Source organism: Oreochromis niloticus, linkage group LG7 (assembly GCF_001858045.2).
Source record: "Oreochromis niloticus isolate F11D_XX linkage group LG7, O_niloticus_UMD_NMBU, whole genome shotgun sequence".
Classification (NCBI taxonomy): Eukaryota; Metazoa; Chordata; class Actinopteri; order Cichliformes; family Cichlidae; genus Oreochromis; species Oreochromis niloticus.
Genome location: NC_031972.2, coordinates 64,594,823 through 64,616,381, shown reverse-complemented (window position 1 = coordinate 64,616,381; position 21,559 = coordinate 64,594,823). Strand labels below are relative to the sequence as shown.

Below are 21,559 nucleotides of genomic sequence, written 5' to 3'. Positions count from 1 at the left end.
TTCTTCCTTTCATCTGATTGGCCAATGTCATGTCAATCACAAATTTAACTATCCAATCAGAGAATAGATGGGTTTGGCTGTCGGAGGGGCGCTTTATAAGTCCACACACAAATCTTTTTTACACACACACACACACACAAATTCTTTTTACACATACAAATCTTTTTTACAAGTACAAAATATTTATGACCACAATTTGAGCCCATAAGTAACTCACACTTTAACCATTAGCACTCCAAAAGTAAGACAGGCTAGCTTTTGCCACGGTACACAACGAACACTTGTTATTTCCTACAGCACCTCAACGCAGCATGAGAAGAGCCGTCCTACGCCAGGTCAGAGTGAGAAACACCTTCAGAGTTTTCATCTCGTCTTTGAGCATGTTTCGTACTCATGAAAACAGCACACGGACAGATGTGCGCTATTTTACTTCCCCTCGCGGTTTTCTAGAAACTCTGGAAGTCGGTTTACTTTGTTAGAGCAGAAGGAGCCCACGCTGGAGCCCAGATGCTTTTAGTTTGACCCTCTGTCTGCCTTCTCGGGTAAGTTTGAATGACTTGCTTTAACAAGAAAACACTCGATATATTTAAATATGAAAGAAATAAGCAGGTGCGTGTTTCTATATTTGTAACATAGCTGATAACCTTCTGTGTTCTTGTTCTAATTTATGCCGTTACGTCTGCTTCAGGGACACAGCGTTCTTAGAAAATAGTTCTCGGCACCTTCGTGTTCCCTTACATAAGACCCAGACACTCCCCCTCCTGAACCGAGTGAAGAATTTGGTGTGAGAATGAAGGAAAAACAGTCGCATCAGCTCATAAAAAGCACGAGTGATATTGTTGCGTGGATGTTTATCGGTGATACAGTAAAAAAGTGGGTGAAAAATGAGACGACTGGCCGTGGCCTCTAGACTGCAGCTTATTTGTTTGCCCCGGGAAATCTGCAGAACTGATTTCTTCCACAGTGGAAGAAGTGATTGCATCAGGCAAGATGACCGCGAGTCAGAGCTGAAATAAATATCTGGGACAGTTTAACCCAACGGAAGAATAATGGGGCGGTCTTTGTTTTTTCTTTGATTGCTGTCTGTTGCTTTTTCTCCAGGATGCTCTCACGTCACAAGTTTTGCAGACTAGTCAGCAAAACCAAATCGAGTGTCTTCCAGCTCCAAGTACCAGTCAGTCTGCCAGGCTGGTGCAGTAACTGACCAATGCATTCCTGCTTAATACTTCACTACAGTCAGCGTCTTCAAACGATGCTGAGAAGGATGTTGATGACGAGGAGGCTCCTCCATGTGAAAGGAGACGTGATGTGCACAGTTCTGCTGCTGGTGCTGTTCTGTTTCCTGCTGTATGCCCGACACGTAAGGATGGAAGTTGCTCTTTTTGTTGTTCATGTTGTTTCACTGTTGCTTTTTGGATTAAAAGAAAAATCCAACTCAGTTTTCAATCAACCAACACTCGTGTTTCCAGGTTGTGCTCTCCTCTGGATGGGATAGACCTCTGTGGAAACTGCACATCCACGGCTCCACCAGCCCCAGTCGGACCCTCCTGGGAGCCACTGGTACTAAAGTGGGCCAGGACTTTCAAGGGGTATGACCCGATATAGGTTACATGTGCTGATATGAAGGTGTTGGTATTATTAGCAGCGAGCCTAATGGCTTCATTAAAACAGATATTGTTTAAAGGGCTGATATTGCCAGTGATATATAAAAAAATCTCAGTTTTTGAGATATTCAGTAGAAACTGAGATTTATATAAAAGTGGAGGAGTGGATCAGATTGCGACACAAAGTCCTGAAGTTGTTGCACCATGAATTGAGCAAAAAAACAAACAAAACAAAATTGCAATCTGAGTCATAAACAAACATTATGCAGGACACTGTAAGTATTACATGGCTGTTAAGATTACGTGCCTCTAATGAATGATGTTGTCTTCTTTACACATTTTCCCCTAATTAGGCATTCCTGTCCAGGGCTTCAGGGGTCCAGCCACCTCCATGTAAACCCCAGTCCAGGTCGAAACCTCCCCAACCCAAATCCAAGTCTAAGGGCAAATCCAAGTCACGAAGGAGGAACGCTGTGCCAACCAAGACTGTGGCCAATCCCCTACCCACGATACCACCGTTTGACTTTGAGGCTTATCTGAGAGAAAAGGACAACAGAAATTTCAAGCTGCTCATAGACCAGCCAGAAAAGTGTCACATCAGAGGAGCAGAGGAACAAGGAAGAGGGTCTAACAGTGCCCCTTATATGCTCATTGCAGTGAAATCCATAGCAGCAGATTTTGATAAACGTCAGGTAAAATATGCTGCAAGAAGATATGTCTCAGTATTTTCTGCGTCTTACTAAACTTGAGGCTGTAATAACCAATTTAGTTCCTTTTCCACTCCACGGCATCACTACTTACCTAATCTGGTTTTCCAGCACCAGTCGATACGGTTCAAGGACATCTTTAAGGCAGGAGTGGATTAGGGAACAAAACTGAGCAAACAAAGTGACTGAATATGGGACGTAAATCAATATATCGACATAAACATGATTCCTAATGAAGAGTATTACCGCTCCTTGTCTATAAAGTGTCTGGGCAGCGTGTTAGGAAAACCTTTACTCTCTTAGTCGAGTTAAACAACCTTTGTGCTTCATTTTTTCTTAGGTAGTACGCCGGACGTGGGGCAAGGAGGGACATTTTGAAAATGGCGTGTCCATCCGCACAGTTTTCCTCTTGGGTGTTCCTAAGAATCGAACCGCTCTGCCTCTGTGGGATCGGCTCCTGTCTTACGAGAGTCAAACCTATAAGGACGTCCTGCTGTGGGATTTCGAAGACACCTTTTTCAACCTGACGCTAAAAGAAACGCACTTTCTGAACTGGATCAACAGCAGCTGTCCTCGTGTCAAGTCAGTGTTGATTAATCGAGAGCCGACTTAAGTTTTGTTCGGTGCTCGGCTTACGTTTATCTCGTCTTATCCAGGTTCATCTTCAAAGGTGATGCCGATGTGTATGTTAATGTGGAAAACATACTGGAAATGCTAAGAGGTCAACAGCCAGACGAGGATCTGTTTATCGGTGATATTATTATCCGTGCTAAACCCATTCGCCGGCGCACTTCCAAGTACTATGTGCCAGAGTTTTTGTACGGAGGGGGTCTGTACCCCGATTATGCTGGCGGAGGAGGGTTCGTTATGTCGGGACACACAGCTCGGAGACTGAGCTCTGCCTGTCGACAGGTACTTCAAATTAGAAAACGAGCATTTTCACACATCTATCAAAAATGCTATGATTTCGAATGAGCTTTTTTTTTCCAGGTGGAATTGTTCCCCATCGACGATGTCTTTCTGGGAATGTGCCTCCAGCTGATCGGCATCAAACCATCGCGACATCAGGGCTTTCGGACCTTTGGAATTCCCCGACCGTCAGCAGCTCCTCACCTTCAGACGTTTGACCCTTGTTTTTACAGAGAACTCATGGTTGTTCACAGCCTCAGCGTCCCCCAAATCTGGCTCATGTGGAATCTCCTGCACGACCCCAAACTGAGCTGCCACAACAGGACCGGCCGGACGCCCCGGCCTTTTAAATGGAGGGGGGGCTGGGATCGATGGTGGGGGAGGAGACGGACTACGATGAGAAACGGGTGTTTGTCTCACATTAGTGACCTTACAAAATGGTCATAGCGCGAGACTGGAAAGGCTCGTGAGGCGTTCAAAAGCACAGCTGAGTCATATGAGACTTTATACAAGCTGGCAGGCAGTCGTGGGGGAAATGAAGTGACGAAGGTCAAATGTGTTCCAGATTATTGAGAAAGAAAGCCCAGAGGGGATTTTAGTTTTGACATCAGAGCCCCATCTGTCTTTTCACACTGTGGCTGTGAACAGTTGGGACTTTTAAACCTTAACAGTGTTTTGTTTACAGTGTTTATGTCCATATAGTTCCACGAGAACAACCAAAGACAGTGCGGTTAGCTGGTTTAACCCCATTTGCTTGAAGTCGTCACGTTGTTAACATTCAGACTGGACAAGACTGGAAATGACTTTGTGTAGTGAGAAGGCAGCAGGGATTTTTAGAGATGCTCCTCTCTTCTTTGTAACGCTGCCCAGAGGCGCCAATGGACGGTCGCATTATCTGTTCCCCAGAAGAGCAGCAAATCAAGTCTAAATAGAAACCATGTGCATGATGCAAACCAAATGGGACCAAGGCTCACTGAAACATGCACGCTAACTAAACCTCTGCTGAAGTTTGGGCGTATCCCGTTTCCTGAATCTCTTTACAACAAGAGGACAATTCTGAGTAATCTGCCAAAGTTCACACATGTATGCAGATTACATTTATGTCCGTTAAAACGAAATAAACAATCTTGTGTTCTCTGGATTTTAGTAGAATTTGCCTGTTTTTGCCATGCTGTGCAAGATTAGTCTAGAGTATTATGGCTGATATGGTCCTCATAAAGACAGATGAATGATTGCACAGCAAACATGGACGGGACAGCACTGAGGTTCAGCATTTAGTGTGGCAGACTTCAGCAAAGTGGGTTTTGTTTTCGGGCCATATTGTAACCCTGTCATTACTCATTTGACATTTCAATGGGGTGAGATAAGACAAACCAAAGGTTCAACCAGCTTCATCAGATACTTGCAGCGATCGATAAACACACAACACAGATAATTACAGAACAATATGTAAATATAACATCAGCTGATCTCTCTCTGATAGGTGAACCTGAATGCATGGATAGTTAGACAGTTCACCTGAAAGAGGTTTGCAGGGGAGATCTGACACAGGGGGAAAATGCATGAATACAGGCTGAGTTCAAGTTCCAAACCTAGTGTGCAAATCATCGTGCTTTATTTCAGTTATCAGCAGCATTTCATAATGTCACACTATTAAACATTAGTCTGATGTTAGCAAGTGCTTAATGCATCATCTCATTACTTCTCCGTAGTGTCTTTTATAAACACATATATTTATTCATCTGTTCCAGCATGTACAGCTATCACTGCTGTAACTATGTACAGTAACAATCAAACATAGTTATAAAAATATCTGTATTTATAAATGGCATACCGAGGATGAGTGATGAATTTAGCATTCGCTAATATCTCTATTCATCTATACAGACGGATAAAAGAAGACAGGAATTTAAATTAGGACTTCCACTGGCCAACTGGTTTTCTGTGGGACACAAAAACTTTTGAATGATGTGTCATGTGCAATGAAGAGGATAAAATTCTTATTTATAATGCATCTTTGAGTTTAAACGTGGGGAGAAAAAAGTAGAAAACCTCTCGCTATTTTCGACATCCATATTTTTTATTATTTTTTTCATATCCTGGTTGCACAAACAGAAAATGAACTGTGATGTCAATCAGCAGTGAGCATTCACTTTCATTCAAGTCCAAATGGTGCGTTGGAGTCTTAGGAGACGGCACATCTCATCATCGTCGCGAAACAGCATCAAAGTGCCAGAGTGAAGCTTTCAGTCCTTCTCGGTAACTCGCTACGTTATTGCCTTTTTCCTGTGGACATGCTTTGTTAATCTGTTTCTTCATACACAAAGTTATAGTATTCAAAATATAAAATGCCACATTGCCATGAATTTTACAAGTTTAATTAAGTATACCTGCTCCATTTCCAGAAATGGGCCTAAAATGTACACACACACACACACACACACACACACACACACACACACACACACACACACACCTCACAGAGTCCACCAAAAATATTCTGCAGGGAGTAAGAGGGGGTGGGGGAGGGTGGACAACAGAACAAATGATACCAAGGACAGACGATACAAAGCATTAATATGAGATTATCATTACACTGAAGATGACAATTATAAATGACAACAATCTCAGTTTGATAATCACACATCTGCCCATTCAGTAAAAGAAAAAGTTTTAAAAAGCAAGAAAAAAAAGGTGTAAATTAAAAGCCACACAGATCAAAGTTTCTCTTGTTTTTCTGCCCTAAAAACTTCAGAAAAACAAGGATGTGATATGTCCACCTGAGTTAGGGTGAGATCACCTACCCAGCACCCTACAGCTCCCCCCGCCATCTCTGAGTAAAAATGCTTCATCACAGCAATGACCGCGCACGACACTGGGCTGGGTTTACCAAAACTGGGGCGACAGGCCAATTCCCCCTTTTCTGTCAGAATCTACACCAACGGGCCACAACGTTAAAAGCACTGATAGATCAAAGCGATTAACAATCATCCTGCATCCCATTGGCAGAACCCACAAGACTCAAATCTGCCGCCAGTCACAACGCGACACCGTCAGAGGTGCTTCCATGCCGTGAGGGGGCACACTGGGCTCAACGACACTAACCTCAACAAAATTAGGCAGCTGTTTCAATGCTGTGGCTGACTGATGTAATGCGGGTCTCGGATTCTCAAATTACTGTGTTTAAAACAAGAAAAAAAGGCTTAAGACAAACAGTTACAGCAGAGGGTGGAGGGAGGCGAAGTTTTGCTTCAGATGTTGATTTGCACCTGAAATCTACAGGTTTTTTTGGTTTCTGTCACTCTCGTGGATAACTAAGGCCTGATTTTGTAGACCTGCATTTGCTACACTCGTGTATTCCACACCATGTTAACACTGAGCTGGGTGTTTATGAACACACACGAGACCCCACCCTCCACACCCCCCAACAGAAATGGAAGACAGTACAAGAAACTCAAACGAAAATAACTAACTAGTTCAGAACTAACAACACATTACTCATTTTTGGGAAACCCAACCTGCCAAACTGTGCAGCTAAATGTTGTAAATGTTACCTTGTTGCTGAAGCTCCGTGACACACATACATACTGTACAACGCTGCAGCTCAAATGCATTCGATTTTATATACAAGGAGATTCCTTTTTACAGGGTCGATAGAGAAAGAAGTCAAAGACAGGCTCGGTGGGAGATGAGGCACAATATTCAACAGTTTTGAATCATCTTTTTTACATTTATATTTGCTTACACAAAAGCAAGTGGTAGTAAATGTTATATAGCATTCACTAGTTACACCTTTCCCCTATTTGACTGAAGCTGTGGACAAACAGGAACAAAGTAGGGAACAGTCCTTCCAATTTCATCAGAGACAAAGCGGACAGCCATCGCTCTTAAACATCTGAAACCTGGGAGTCCAATAAGAAAATAGGTGGTTTTTTTGGCGGGGGGGTGGGGGCTGTAAATCTTAAAATATTACCATAGCTTGTGGTGTCCCAGTTTTGGAAACCAAGTAATGGAACGCCATGCTAGTCTGGCTACAGGAAAGCTTGAAAAACGGATATTTTTCTTTGTAAACAAGTAGATGTAGATGCTTCTGAAACCATCTCACAATGCTGTGATTGCAGCCAGTCCCCAACTCTGTGAATGGTACTCATGGGCTTTGATCAGTGATCAATGGTCATGACAGTTTGCATATTAATGATCATAAACTGACCCCCCAGCCCATTGTTCATTCAGTGGTGCTAGTTTCAGTCATTGTGCAATTGTTTATAAGGTTGGAAACCTGCAGTCAGCTGAGACTGAAGAAGTCACCTGATGATGATGAAACGTTTCTCTCACTGAAAACATCCAGATGAACAGAATCAGCCTTTTGGGATACTGATGTTAAATCTCGCAGCACACCAAAGCCAGACTAAAAATCCGTTTTTGTCCACTGGATTAAAGAGAGAGCTCTCTTCCAGGCCAACTGTGAATAAGCAGTTTAAGCAGGGCTTTACTAACTGCCGACATGTCAGCATACTTGCAGTGTTAGCATTGCACATGCAAAAATATGAATACTGAGTGGTCTAGAATAAAAACAATAATGAGCTGTGAGCAGATGACTCCACCTGAGCTTAAATCTAATAAAAATCAATGCAGAAATGTTGAGGTGCCAAGCCACTAACACTGTAAATAAGAGGACACCAGAATAAGAGCACACATTTATATACAGCATTCATACAACAACATTAAGCATAAAGGCCTGAATGCATTAAAATAGCAAATGCTTAGGAATTATAAGGAATCAGGAACATAGACAAGTAAAATTAATTAGTTTCCTTCTAATGAAAACATTTCAGTATTGGTCTTTTTGTTTGTTTTTTGCTTATTAAAGTAGAGTTAGCACAGGTTTGTACTCGTTGGATAATGCTGGTCACAGGCTAACAGACGAGGATGCTAACCAATTGAGTCACCGATCACAAACTCAGCAACAGAGAGAAAATTAAAGGAATTGTTTTTTACTGAAGAACAATAGAAGAAAATATGTGTATTAAAATTTATACACAGTTTTTTAATCTGCCTGGAATTAAAAATGATGTAAATTTATAAAATGGGAGTTTGATGCAAAACTACACGTCACACGATGGAGGAATGACTGGTTTTCTTTCCCCGTTTCCAAAAGGGGTTCAAATGAACTAAACCCAGAGAAATGATGGCGGTTCTTTGAATGACAGCTCAGTGACAACAGTAACCACTCTGACACTTCACAGCATACACACACTACTGTAAATCTGTGTATCCGAATCCAGACGACAGATGGACTGAGCGCTTTCAGAGTCAGCTCTTCGTGTCGTATAATTACTGTCAGACGTCACAGAAACCAGGAGCTGAGGGTTTCCTTCAGCAGCGACCAACATGTGCAAGTCAGAAACAAAAAGATCCAAAAGAGCAGAGACGGCCAACGCCCGACTCTCTGTATGAAATGTTCAGACAGTAATACAGTGATAATGTCAGCAGATCAAATAACAACATCCTGAAACCTCTTTGGCTATCGCAGTTTGGCAATTCAACATGGAAACAAATGGAGACTGTGTCACGTGTCAGCGACGTGAAGAAGGAGCAGAAGATGGAGCGACAAAGAGGACGGAACTGCGAACACTGAGCACCACGTAAGGGCCTCTTCTTTCTTTCCATATGTATACAGGACACACACACACACACACACACACTCTCATCCAATGTACGAAAAAAAATATATCCATATCTGAAGATCAATCAAACAGTCAAGTAAAAAGGTGAGTATTAGTGCAAATGTACGAACGGATTTAAAAAACAAAAACAGTACACGATGAAAATGGTCTCGAGGCGAACGAGTGAAAAGGGCGGCCGCGGTAAAATGAAGAAACTCTGTGGCGACTCTACACCCCTCACAACATGCAAGAAGACATAAGCAATCAAAGAAAACGGGCTGTCAGTTTGTGCTTGTAGTAAGTCCAGCAAAGATTCTCGTGTCATTCCTGCATGTCAGTCTCTTTCACGCTTAAACGGCTAAAATCAGCTTTCATGTATCAGGAATACATGAGTTTAGTAATGAAAGGATGCTGTGTGTGTTTGTGCAAGCTTAAATTAACACATGTTGAAATGTCATTTTTAAAAATTAGCCTCACACCACATGCAGATGCTCATTTCTGTCACCGTGTCCATGCAGGGAGACGTAACAGCAGCCGTACTGTTGAGTGTGCTTTGTTTGCCTGTGTGCGTGTCTGTGTGTGCGTGTGTCTGATGTGTGTGTGTGTGTGTGTGTGTGTGTTGGCGGGCGCCGCTGAGCAAAGTTGAAGGAAGAATAAGAAGACGACAGGGAGGGATTTCTTTCTGTTCACATCTGGTTCAACTGGGCGGGACATCAAGCGGGTTTTGTTCAGGAGGACGTCTCCGTCCGAACCCTGAGAGCGAGCGGTTCTTGTCTTGTGTGACAAATTGGGATTCTCGTGTTTTTGGTTAAAATCATCTGCAGCTTTCACTGCATTTTGGCTCTGATGGCTCTTGGTTGGACTGGTTTGGTTTTTTTGTAGTTTGGATGCGGTTCTGAAGGTGAGGCAGGAAGACTGGCGGTACTGGTTTGCTGGCAGTGTGGTTGTTTGACTTGATACACTTTGTTTCCAGAGTCTGGCCACAGCAGCTTCCGGCTGCGATATTATTACGCTGATGTTAAACAACTTGAGATTTGCAGCAGATGAATTCAAACGCCAACTGTCCCACCACCACAACGGTACGGAGGCTGCTGATAAACAAACTGGTGCCAGCTTAAAGTCTGGACAAGCTTTTTTTCCCCCCCATGGTCCAGGGTGAAAGCATTTTAAGGACGGAAAGGAAACAGTCGAGCTCTACCACAACGCAGCACCACTGGGACTGTTGGACTAACCAAGATAAAACGCTCCATGCTCCAGCACAGAGACTGTGTGACTGGATCTCGGATGTCCCGGGATAGACCGAGTTGGTTTAGCTGTGCTAGATGGGTGTGCCGGATTGGAAGAATGAGCCTTAGTATCCAACAGGAAGAGTTGGTAAATGCCGTGTCTGATTTTAGCTGTTTCTCTGTTAGCATCTGTGCCGGGTAAGAGTAACTTTGTTCGGTTAGGTCTGCTTGGTTAAGAATCTGGCTCTGGATTAGAAAGTCAGTCAGTAGAAGTACTGGATTCACGACAGGCCAAAACGGGATGTGGTTGCGGTTACTTGTTTAGTGGGAACTACTGCTGGACTCGGGTCGGGCGTGACTGGTCGTGCGTGGAGCACCGTAGAGGGTTACCGATGCTATGTGGTTATTCTGCATCACCTGGGGAGGAGGAACACAAGACAGTAAGGACTACTGAAACACACGGGCTCAAAACTACAACACATATTTCAGAGATTAGCGGTCGAGCTGTTTCTTGAGCACCTTTGCATTTCTAATACTTTTGCGAGCAAATCTCTACAAATGTCCTTTCAGAGAGAATAATTCACATTCCTGTCAGCTTTAAACTGGTTTAGCAGCATTGCTATAATAATACTGCTGAACATGTCAGTCTTGTGCAGCATTTTACGTAACACACGTCACATTTTATGTGCTCTAAATGGAACAATACATGTAGTTCCATGTAGTCAGGTGGTTCAGATAAAATGCATGCTGCCATTTAGTTTTATGTTGTAATCCCAGCTGAATCATGAAATGTGCTGACCTCAAAGATCATCCTCTGCAGTCCGAAGCAGAACGTAGAGCCGAAAGGATTCGTGTTATTGGCTGATGAGGACCTGTAAACACAAACAAGGTCACAAGACTTGATGTCACATACGCGGGTGGTGTTTGAAACAGCTGTGTTGTCTATGTTAACTGCATATATGTAGACTATATGTTACCTGTGCAGCACTACAGGTTTTTCCATTGGATGGCCAAGCAGTTCTTGGATTTGATCCCACTGAGGAAGAGTCAAAAGGTTAACAGACAATTAAAACAAACATATTTCCAGGAGTCGGTTTGTTTCTCGACTGCTGACAGGTGTTTATGTCACAGCTGACTGTATAAAGGTGGAAAGAAACAAACTGTGACTGTATCAGCTTCGAGATGACAATGTTAAACAAAAATAACGCTATTTCCAGGGGCAGAAAGGACTAAGATATTCAGTTATGAATGTTTCATATCACAGGACTGTTGATTTGTTGTTATTGGGTCTGTGGTGCAACAGAAAGCATCTTATGCAAAGTCACAACCTTGTAATCTGCAAAAGGCGCAGAGTCAGAACATTGAACCGAAAACTACAAGTCGTGTTAGATTTCTACTGCCCTACCACAGCGCCACCCTGTGGCTAAATTGAACAGTTCCAGAACTGACCTTGCTGTAAGTAGTTAAGATGCAGTCCTCAGTCTGAGAGTCTGCTCCCTCTAAAGCGCCGACACAAATGAACGGACATTAGAACAAAGGAGAGTCAAGTACTAGAAATTAAAGCATGAATATGGAGGTATTTCTGTCGACTGAATAACTTTTACCTTTTTTGATGACAAGTGGAATCTTAAAGTCACACCGATGATATCTGTGATGAGAGACATTGCAATAAGTGCAACAACAAAAATCAGTGTAAAAATATAATATAAACATTTGGTTTATATTATAATAAGGATAATTACATATTAAAGTTGTAATGTCCAGGGTAGTTGGTATGGAGAACAAACTTCTTAACCAGGTGAGTTGTCGAGTCAAACAGAATATCCTGAAAAATAAGAAAATACAGTCATTGAGGTTATTTTAGTGTTCGCAGTAGACACCCATCTACTGCAAACAGTAGATGTGACTACACCTCTGCATGCAGTGATTTGTGCAGGTGCATGTGGTTTGCATCACAACAAGATGGTTGCAGGTTCCAAACTGCAGTTTTTGTTTTTTATTATTACCAAAACTTCAACATTCATGTCTTTGGGAGTTTTCTCACAGTCCAAAGACATGAATCTTGACATGACTGAGTTAAAGCTGTGTTAGACTGACTGCCTATCACGGTTTTAGCCTGCATCTCATCCATTGTAGAAACAAGCTGCAGTGCAGGTAAATGTCCCATGAATTCACAGCGAGCAAGTAGGAGTGGTCAAGGTCAACAATGTTCAAACTCATCCCAGATTGTTAGTAGATGCACCGATGGCATCAATCTGAATATCCTGCGCTGCCTCGTTCGCAGGTTCTGGGCGCCGCCCGGCCACAGGGACTTATCCTAACGGTGGGTCACAATGCATTGACTTTTAGCATACCACGGTCACTGAATATACTAGCCAGGCTTGTGCTGTCTTTTCAGATTCTTCATTACGTATTTAGTGGTGACTCAACAAAATCTTTAAGTTACACACGGGTGATGCGTGTCGAACGTGACACGTGAAACAAACGTAAAGGGTGAATGTAACATCACATTTGCAGGTGGATGGTGAAAATCAAAACTGGGATTCATTACAAATCTTTCTGAAAAACAGAGATGTACTAATAATCGCTGTAGGTGTGACAATGTTCATCCAAGGTTTCAGTAAGATTGGCCCACCCAATAAGGAGGAGCTGGGTACAAACACTACGACCATTATAACTGTACACTGCTGGAGTTGACCAACGGCTGCAGCTGGACTTTTCTTTTTGGCGTGGCTCTGACTTACACAAATAAAATATGAAAGGAGGGGGAGGTGCTGCTGATGTGGGCGCTCCAGTATGACGTCCAATGGTTCTGAATGACGCATACAGTACTTTCAGACAACATTGAGTCCCCATTAAAAGGAAACAAAAACTCAAACACAGCTCAGAGTCAGACAAAGCTCTTAAAAATAACTCAGCACAGGCATTAACACACACAAGCACGGCTTCGCTTACGTACCACTCCCAGGGTAAAATAGTTGAAGAAGTAGTCGTTACATTTAGATGGGACCTGCTTATGTGGTGACGGAGAGTGGATCTTCATCTGAAACACAAAAAGAATTTGGGAAAATAAAGGCTCTTATCAGACTTTTTGTCTTTAATTAAATGAATACAGATAATATTTAATACAACTTCTTAAGATGGTGAAAACATGACAAGAGAGCAGGCTAAGTTTGATAAATAACATCCAACAGGTTAAACACCACTTACTCAAGACTAAATGAGAAACTATAATAACAATAATACAAGAAGTAAAGATGGCGTTGAACTGAATTGCTACCTTATCCTCAGATTTGTAGAAAACTTTATGTGGGGAGCCCAGAGCACCGAGCACATCCTGACAGGAATCTCCAAAGTAGATGCTCCTCTCTAGGGCCTTGACTTTACTATCAGTCATCCCGCCGAGACCACAACCTGCAGTTTAGACAACAACGAGTCACTAAAGCTCCACGTTACTGTATATATATACACACACATACATACATACACACACACACCCATATATGTATATATACATATTTATTATACATATTCAGTCATGCACATACACTATTATATTTGTACATTTATTTTTTCTTATAATTCGCAGATTCCCATTCTTATATTTTGCTTTGTTCTTATGTTATTGTATTTTGCACACAAGAATTTCACTCACATGTGCTGTACCAGTGTACCTGCACATGTGATGTGACAATAAAAGTGATTTTCATTTGATTTTTGACGTTAAAAAGAAAATAAGAACAAGTTCACACCACTGTTAATAACAACAGTAAAAATTGGTATTACTGTGTATATGTGCTCATTTATGTAGTCCCATATTAACCCTGTCATGCATGAATTATGACAACCTCAATCAGGATTTTTTTCTTAAGTATTTTTTATTCATTTTTATGCATGAAAAGATGAATAAGAAAAAATCCTGATTGAGGTTGTCATAATTCATGCATGACGGGTTAAATAACAATAATTACAATGAAACACGTCATACATCTATAGTAACATTAAACGACCAGTGGGTGGCAGGTATGGAGTCACACATCAGTGTCCAATGTAGTGGTTTATGTTCAAGTAATCCATCAACACTGACACAAATACAAGAAAACAGCCTTTGAATAGCCGTCCACTGTAGTGACCACTATGCGTGAAAGAGTTAACATTATGGGGAAAATAAAGGTGTCAAACTTACAAATAATCACTTGCAGCCTTCAAGATACACACACACACACACACACACACACACACACACACACACACACACACACACACACACACACACACACACTTCGGGTACTGAGCTGTGTGTTACCTGCAGTGAGAAGGCGGAGCCTGAGCCCCAGAGGGCCCGCCCGATCCCTCAGGACATCCACACACTCTGCATAAATGTTACCAAGGAAACAAGCCAGTGGCATTGCAGGAGCTCTGAGGACAGAGAAATAAGTTTAGCTATTTTTTCTGTAACTTTTTGTTCTTGCTGTCTTTGTGATTGTTTTCCAACATTTAAAACAGCTGAAACAAACTCATATCAATATGTGAAATAAGGACTAAAAGTAACCGTTTCCTCTGGCAGCATTGCCATTATTACGTACCTTGTTTCCTGCAGGTTGTTGCCAGTGTAGATGTGCATCCTCTTGACCATTGCCCCATGTGGAATCTGCAGGGAGGCCAAACCCATGGCAAAGTTAGGCTGCCAAGGCAAAACAGCTGGAAGTAGTACAGGACTGGCAGATACTAAAGGTCTCTGCATCCACACGAATAAACACATTCAGAAGACTAAAAAACAGAGCTGTGACAGTGCAGATGAGTGACAACATGTGATAAAGGGAGTGAAATGTCTGATGAAACACTGACTAAACGCTGCTTTCAAAAAAAGAAAGCACCAGTGTTTTCACTGATTGATGACACTGTTCTTTGTACTTTCATTCGTCTTGGATCTTCGGCGTAATCTGAAAGGTCCAACATCAAATCGAGACTCACTGTGACTCAGCACTTCTGACTTATTTTTATGCAGCTATCACTGCAGGAGTCCTTCCCGTGGGATGACATTTGATTTTAATTAAAAACAGCCACATCGCGTACCCACTACCCATTTAAAAAGTCATTAATCTGCAGTAAGAAGAATAAAATCTTCTTATTCACTAAGATTACCATGGGTTAACTTAGAAAATACATGAATTTTGTCATTGTGTGCCACAAACTTCATGACAAAATCCACTAAAAGACAAAAACACTGTCAGCTGTCAGAATCCAAGACACACACTGATTTGGCTTCATGCACATTTGTGACAAGGCAAAAAATACAGCTTAACCTTTGAGTGTCTACATGACTAGAAACCACTCAAATCCCAAGGCTGGCCTGGCTCTCCTGGGACTGGAAATAGCGAGCACTCAGCTCTTCTTTAATTGGCTCACAGGTAAATGGACTAAAACGCTCTCACCTCATATTTTGGAGCTTCATTCCATGAGTCCAGTTGAAAAGAGAAGGACAGTCCCCGAAAGTTGAGATGGAACAACTGCTCTGCAGCATTATAAACTAGGGAGAGACACGTGAAGAGGAGAGCATTTGATCCAGGGTAACAACCGAAACACCAAACTAGTTGTAAGTGCAAACATTCCAAGTGTGTTGGTCCTTTAGAAAGTACCTCCAGGGTGTGTAGCGCCAAATGACTGGTCTATTTGCTCTATCGTGGGGGCAATGGTCTGAGAGTTGAAATGGACTCCACTGAAACACAATCCGTACATACACAGTGTCAGTGTTAAATCTATTAACAAAGCCCCTGTGTTGCATTATTTCAAGAGTTAATGGCAAAGATGGGAAATGGATTCTGCTCGTCAACAGATAATGTTGACTAAGAAACACATTAATGCAGGCGGATTCAAGTAAGCTGTAAGCCTACCTGTGACTTAAAGTTGAAAGTGGTGTTTGTGTTAATATAAAGTGAACCAGGCATATGCAGCACAATCCAGGATGTATGCCATTAAATGTCGCTGAGAAGCTAACATGACTCTCAAAGCAGCTACATCAGCTGCTATTTAATTGATTTGTTTAAGTTTTTACTTACCAGTATTTCAACTTGACTTTGCTCAGGTCATACACTTCAATCACCTATCACACAGAAAGTCAGAAACATCAGCGCACGAATGCCAAGAGTGTCTGAGGAGACTGTTGGAGCTCTGCTAATTATCTTAAATTCTTACCTTGAGTCTCTGATTTGTGGCATCAAACAGCAGTTTAATCCCATCCTGAGTCAAGTTCAGTATGAGGTCATGGCTGAGTGGCGTCTACAGAGGCAGGAAGTTAAAACCGATAAATTAAGAAAGAGGCAGGAGCAGATGCTGTCACACACACCGGCAAACGGACCTTGAATTCATTTAAACCTGAGAAACAACCACCTCGATTTATTTTTGACATGATTTAAAAAAGTAAATACTGGGTGATTATTAGAGGATTTATGCAGATGAGTAAAAACAAAACAACATAAATAATATATAAGATAACAGAGGTGGGAATTATCAGATACAATATTATTGTTATTGTGGTTTATCACATTTTTTCACCTGCACAGCATGTCCTCAGAGTTAAAACAGATACTGACAAGTTTTAATAGGTAAAAATAAAGTTATCTCACCTCAGTTATTTTTCTTTTAATTTTAATTAATTATAGCACTTCCACTCAGCAACCTTCCCGTTCTACAGGAATATCACCAGAATACAACAAGCTGGCAGCCAGTTGAGTCAATCTGTCAAGTCAGTTTGTGCTCACTGACAAAGACTCAGACTGATGGCAACGTGGGCAATCTGTCTGCATTTATAAATTAGAAAGCAATTATTTGTTCCAACAGTCTGAGAGTGATTGCAGTCAGTCCAACTGTGAATTAGGGCTGGGCTATATCGTACCGTTCACGGTAATACTGGTGTAATTTTGGGCAACGATAGGAAAATGAAATATCGCGATAGAACATGGGTAAAACGCGCATGCGCAGTGCCTTTGTTTACATACACACATGGCAGCGACGGAGAATGAGAAGAGCGAAAGTGGATCGTTAAATGAAACGGATGAACCAGAATTGGTTTGTAAAAATGCTGCAACTTCAGTGATGTGGAACTGGTTTAGCTTTCGTCCGTCAGACACGCAACAAAGCACTATTTTTGGTAGAGCATGCTAGCGGGCCGTCGTTATTACCGTGTTGTTTGGAAAATACGGCACACTTAAAATCAATCCTTTGATTTTTCTGAAAATCGACAGTGTCCCTTATAATCCCGTGTGCCTTATGTATGAATTCTGGTTGTGTTTACTGACCTCGAAACGATTTTATGTACACGGCGCTCGAAAATCTGTCAAATGTTTTAGTACGACTTTGCTAAGCTACGAAGCCGCACCGCTTGATGGATTGTCGGAGCATTACGGCTATCGTAGGCAGGAGCCTCGCAGAGTGATACGTACTGTGCTTCAACATAATATTAGCGTATTGTGTGTGTATAACCTCTTTTTAAGTTTTGTGGATGTTATACATGGTTATGCTGAGGATATGTCGGCCAGTTTCCACTGGAAATGCCTTTTGGTTAAACTGTCAGCGAGGAATTTGCACTGTTAAATTTTTATATAACTTTAATGCACATAAAAAACAGCTGCTTGTTTAAGTGAAAATACATTGATGGTGTCTTTTGCACTAATAAAGTTGTGGAGTTGTTAAGTATTTTGTCTAGCGTCAGTTATATCGTTATCGCAAATTTTCAAATGTATATTGTGATAAATATTTTTGGTCATATCGCCCTGCTCTACTGTGAATGTTTGCAGAAAGGATGCCCCCTATCAGGCAACCTGTGCTTTCCAATCAAAATGCTATGAGTGTGCAACATCCCCAAGCTCTGAGCAACTCCTTAGTCACCACAAATTGTAATCTGTTGTAAAACGTAGAAAAAAAAAAATTATACATACATTTTGCAACAGATTACAATTTGTGGTGACTAAGGAGTTGCTCAGAGCTTGGGGATGTTGGTTTTTTTGAAGACAAATGTCAGAAACAAGCTTCTCGTACTATTGTGACAAAGAAAATAGTAGATAGAAATTTGAACTTTTCAGCACTCTATGGTGAACAAACGTCATTTTATTAAACAAACAGTTTGTTAAGCATTTGTTTATCATCAACTGATAAACTTATAAATATGGCTTTATCTGTGTTACAGTGGTCTACAGTAATTTCAGTGAAAAATAATTACAAATATTGGAGATTAGAAACCAAATGGATTTACTTCCACTGCACAGGAACGCCTGAACAACTCGAATTATGCCCAGAACTCTTCTGCAACCTGATTAAGACTGTTTGTGGATTGTAAGCAAGCATGAGTTTATATTTAAACAACAGATATTTGTGCGTCTTACCTGTTCACTGTATAGCACCTGGACATTTTTGATGATGCGGCAGTGTTTCTGAAGGATAGAGATGGCCTGGGAAAATGGCATCCCTGAACACACACACACACACAGAGTGAAAGCAAGACACACAATTATTGAGTCTTAACAAGTGCATATTTAAGGTAATTAAAAAGTATCTTTTCAATTCACTGAAGATGTTTAACGCTCACCTAAGGCGAATTCCCATTGTTCATTTCCTAGTGATCTCTCAGGCACCACCTCCAGATCCAGCATTGGCAAGTAGTGGGGGGCAGCTCACCTCACCTCAAGACACGATGGGACCCTGTGAGGGACCCTCTCTCTCTTTGCTGAACACAGTACTTTCCCACAGGATTTCTGAGGGCTACTTTAAATCATAACTCTTATTATTTCTCCAAAGCTATCAAATTCATGAGAATCAGAACAGCCACTCAGTCTTACAGTAAATGTGTACTTTTTATCTCATGTCATACGTCCTTGACATTAAAATGGTACCAAAGAAGAGAAAGTAAAAGGGCCTTAAAATCACATACAAAGCACACAAACTTTCCCTAAAACGCAAAAGTTTTAACTTGGAATTTAACAAGTTGCCCAACATTGGCTGCCAGCTTGAACATAAATTACGCAACGTTCAGCAAACCTAAAACGCACGAGGCCAGCTGTCAACTAGCTGACTGCTTGTTTGTGTGTTTTTAAATGAATCGATGAGGATTAAAAAACTAATCCACCGAGTTTAATCAGAAACTTGTCCGACAGCCACAAATGCCTCCAACAGGCTTCGATTCAGTAACTAAACACGAACTTCTGTGGTGCCGTGTTTCCTAACAGAGCACTGGATCCAGTGGCAGACAGGTTAAAACAAAACAAACTAATACGGAGGCACGAAAATAGCGCTTTCAAACTCAGCTGTTTCCGCCCGTTATGTTTATTATCTGTCACAGTTGGGCGGTTACGAAAGCATCAAATCTTGTCAACAAGACTGTTTTTCTTCGCGCTACAAGCTAACATTAGCGGACGAGCTAGCTGCCCCGTTGGCTTATTTTCAATCAAGTATAAATATAAATAACGTAAAAAACTCTCAAAGTCAAGACAGAAATAATGAATATCACGGTTCAAACTGACACGACATTAACAAAAGACAGCACGCCGAGCCGTCGGCTGCCTCTGCTGTTTTTCTTTTTTCGTTTCAGCGAAGCTTTAAGCTCGAGCGCTAGCTCTTCGCCGCTCGTGCGCAAATTCCCAAGTGCTCGCGCGGAGACGCTTTCCGTGTCACTCATAAGCTCGTCCGCCGGTAAATGCCCACCGTGTCCCTTTCTGCGCTTTAACGTGTCTTCAATGTCAGGACCTGATAAGAGCGACACGGCGTCCAAACAACAGCAACTTCAGGCATCAACAACAGCCAGTAGGATCAGCTGATAATTCAACTTCCTGTCTTCGGCGCACGTTCGAGGTCGACGTCATGACGTCATGGTCAGGTGACAGCTAGAGACGTTTTAAGTTCGCTTATCCTGCACATTTTTCAAAAGTGGATAAAAGCATGAACATTCGTTTGTTTGTCCCTCTGGAGCCGTGAATGGGTTTCTTTTGAAATCCTATCAGCCACTTGAATTTAAACAATTTTCACATTTTTAAAATATACGAGAACTAAGCAACATTTAACTCTCTTCTGATGCTCATGTTCCCCGCAGATGCTACATTTGAAAGCTAGTGGTCTACTCAGAACAAAGAAGAAATAAAGTTGGTGCAGGTTTTCATCCAGCTTCTTTATTTTCAAGGAGTAAAACCCTGAAAATGAATGCATACTGTGCCTTTATGAGACAGTCGTGTTAAAATTATTACCATTTTTTTTTAAAGAAACTGACCAAGCCATCCTTCAAACTTTACTAAATGCTTTAACTGGTCAGCAAAGTGTAGCCATGTCATTTTTCAGAATCAGAATCAGCATACTTTATTAATCATAAATTACATTTATTTAATCATATCATAATAATAAGATGATTCGACTTAAAGCTCTTTTTTCTTAAAATAATTTTATACTTCCCCTCCGTGGATTGCAAACTTACTGTGATGGAGGAGTTTGTGTGTCCCAGGGATCCTAGGGGCTATGTTGCCAGGAGCAAAAGCCACAGATAGGCTTTCCCAAGGCAAATTGGCCGTGGTTGAGTGGCAAGACGAAGAGCGATTCAAAAAACCCCTATGGGGCGAGGCGCTTAAACAGTCATGTGGGCAACAAGAGAGACCTGGGGAAACGGGAACGGGAGAAATGGTGTCAAACTGAAGAGAGGAGCCAAACTTTCAACTGATCACAGCCCGATGATGAGTGGTCCAAAAAGCTTCCATTGTGGTGGTCTCAGAATGTAATCGCTGCTTTTTGTGGATGATGTGGCTTTGGTGGCCTCCAGTTCACACCAGAGGATTCACAGCCAAGTGTGAAGCATCAGGACTGAGAATGAGCACCTCTAAGTCTGAGTCCATGGTTCTCAGCTGGAAAAGGGCAGAATGCCCCAAGTGGAGGGATTTAAGTATCTTGGGATTTCGTTCACAAATGAGGTGAGGGGCAGTGGGAGATTGGCAGATGGATTGGGACCCTGCGGTGCCAATTTACCAGTTTATCTACGTTTCTACTCTCATCGCGGGGCGATTGTGGCTCAAGAGTTGGCAGTTCGTCTTGTCCAAAATGCTGCAGCAAGGCTTCTGACAAGAACATCTAAGTACTCTCATGTGACACCGTTGCTTATACAGCTGCACTGGCTCCCCGTTGAATTCAGAGTCCATTTTAAGATACTGGTTCTGACATTTAAAGCTCTTCAAGGACAAGCACCAGCCTACATATTATAATCCACCCACTGTTATCATCTTCAATGCCCTGTACCAACATAGAGCAGAGCAGCTATCTGAACGCTACTCCAACAGAGGTCGATTATCTTGTTAATAATTTTACCTCCTCACTACGTACGACTCTGGATACTGTAGCTCCTGTGAAAACTAAGGCCTCAAATCAGAAGTACCTGACTCCGTGGTATAATTCTCAAACACGTAGCCTAAAGCAGATAA

At 41.8% G+C, this 21,559-nt stretch overlaps 2 protein-coding genes across 6 annotated transcripts; one reads left to right on the top strand and one right to left on the bottom strand.

Moving 5' to 3' along the window:
- The first annotated feature begins 129 nt into the window (after positions 1-129).
- Positions 130-4,361, top strand: b3gnt9 (UDP-GlcNAc:betaGal beta-1,3-N-acetylglucosaminyltransferase 9). 2 transcript variants are annotated; one of them, XM_003447081.4, is made up of 7 exons: positions 130-542; positions 1,237-1,360; positions 1,470-1,589; positions 1,958-2,296; positions 2,652-2,893; positions 2,968-3,223; positions 3,302-4,361. In XM_003447081.4, the coding sequence occupies exons 2-7, from the start codon at positions 1,253-1,255 to the stop codon at positions 3,665-3,667; spliced, it is 1,431 nt and encodes a 476-aa protein (XP_003447129.3). In that variant the 5' UTR covers positions 130-542; positions 1,237-1,252; the 3' UTR covers positions 3,668-4,361. The 2 variants fall into 2 exon arrangements, with proteins under 2 accessions (XP_003447129.3, XP_013127990.2); XM_013272536.3 differs by having other exon boundaries at positions 1,102-1,360.
- A 918-nt stretch (positions 4,362-5,279) lies between these two features.
- On the bottom strand, positions 5,280-19,916 carry phaf1 (phagosome assembly factor 1). Of its 4 annotated transcripts, XR_003220742.1 has the most exons (17): positions 18,697-19,916; positions 18,494-18,576; positions 16,308-16,391; positions 16,172-16,215; positions 15,752-15,831; positions 15,548-15,642; positions 14,699-14,850; positions 14,419-14,531; positions 13,393-13,526; positions 13,072-13,155; positions 11,855-11,937; positions 11,717-11,760; positions 11,562-11,611; positions 11,090-11,148; positions 10,912-10,984; positions 8,904-10,529; positions 5,280-5,696 (listed from the first exon to the last, which is right to left on the bottom strand). XR_003220742.1 is itself a non-coding variant. In XM_025908549.1 (16 exons), the coding sequence occupies exons 1-16, from the start codon at positions 18,758-18,760 to the stop codon at positions 10,434-10,436; spliced, it is 1,338 nt and encodes a 445-aa protein (XP_025764334.1). In that variant the 5' UTR covers positions 18,761-19,916; the 3' UTR covers positions 7,906-10,433. The 4 variants fall into 4 exon arrangements, 3 of the variants coding, with proteins under 3 accessions (XP_025764334.1, XP_003447130.1, XP_005471240.1); XM_025908549.1 differs by lacking the exon at positions 5,280-5,696 and having other exon boundaries at positions 7,906-10,529; XM_003447082.5 differs by lacking the exon at positions 5,280-5,696 and having other exon boundaries at positions 7,906-10,529; positions 14,699-14,796; positions 18,697-19,915.
- Positions 19,917-21,559: the final 1,643 nt, after the last annotated feature.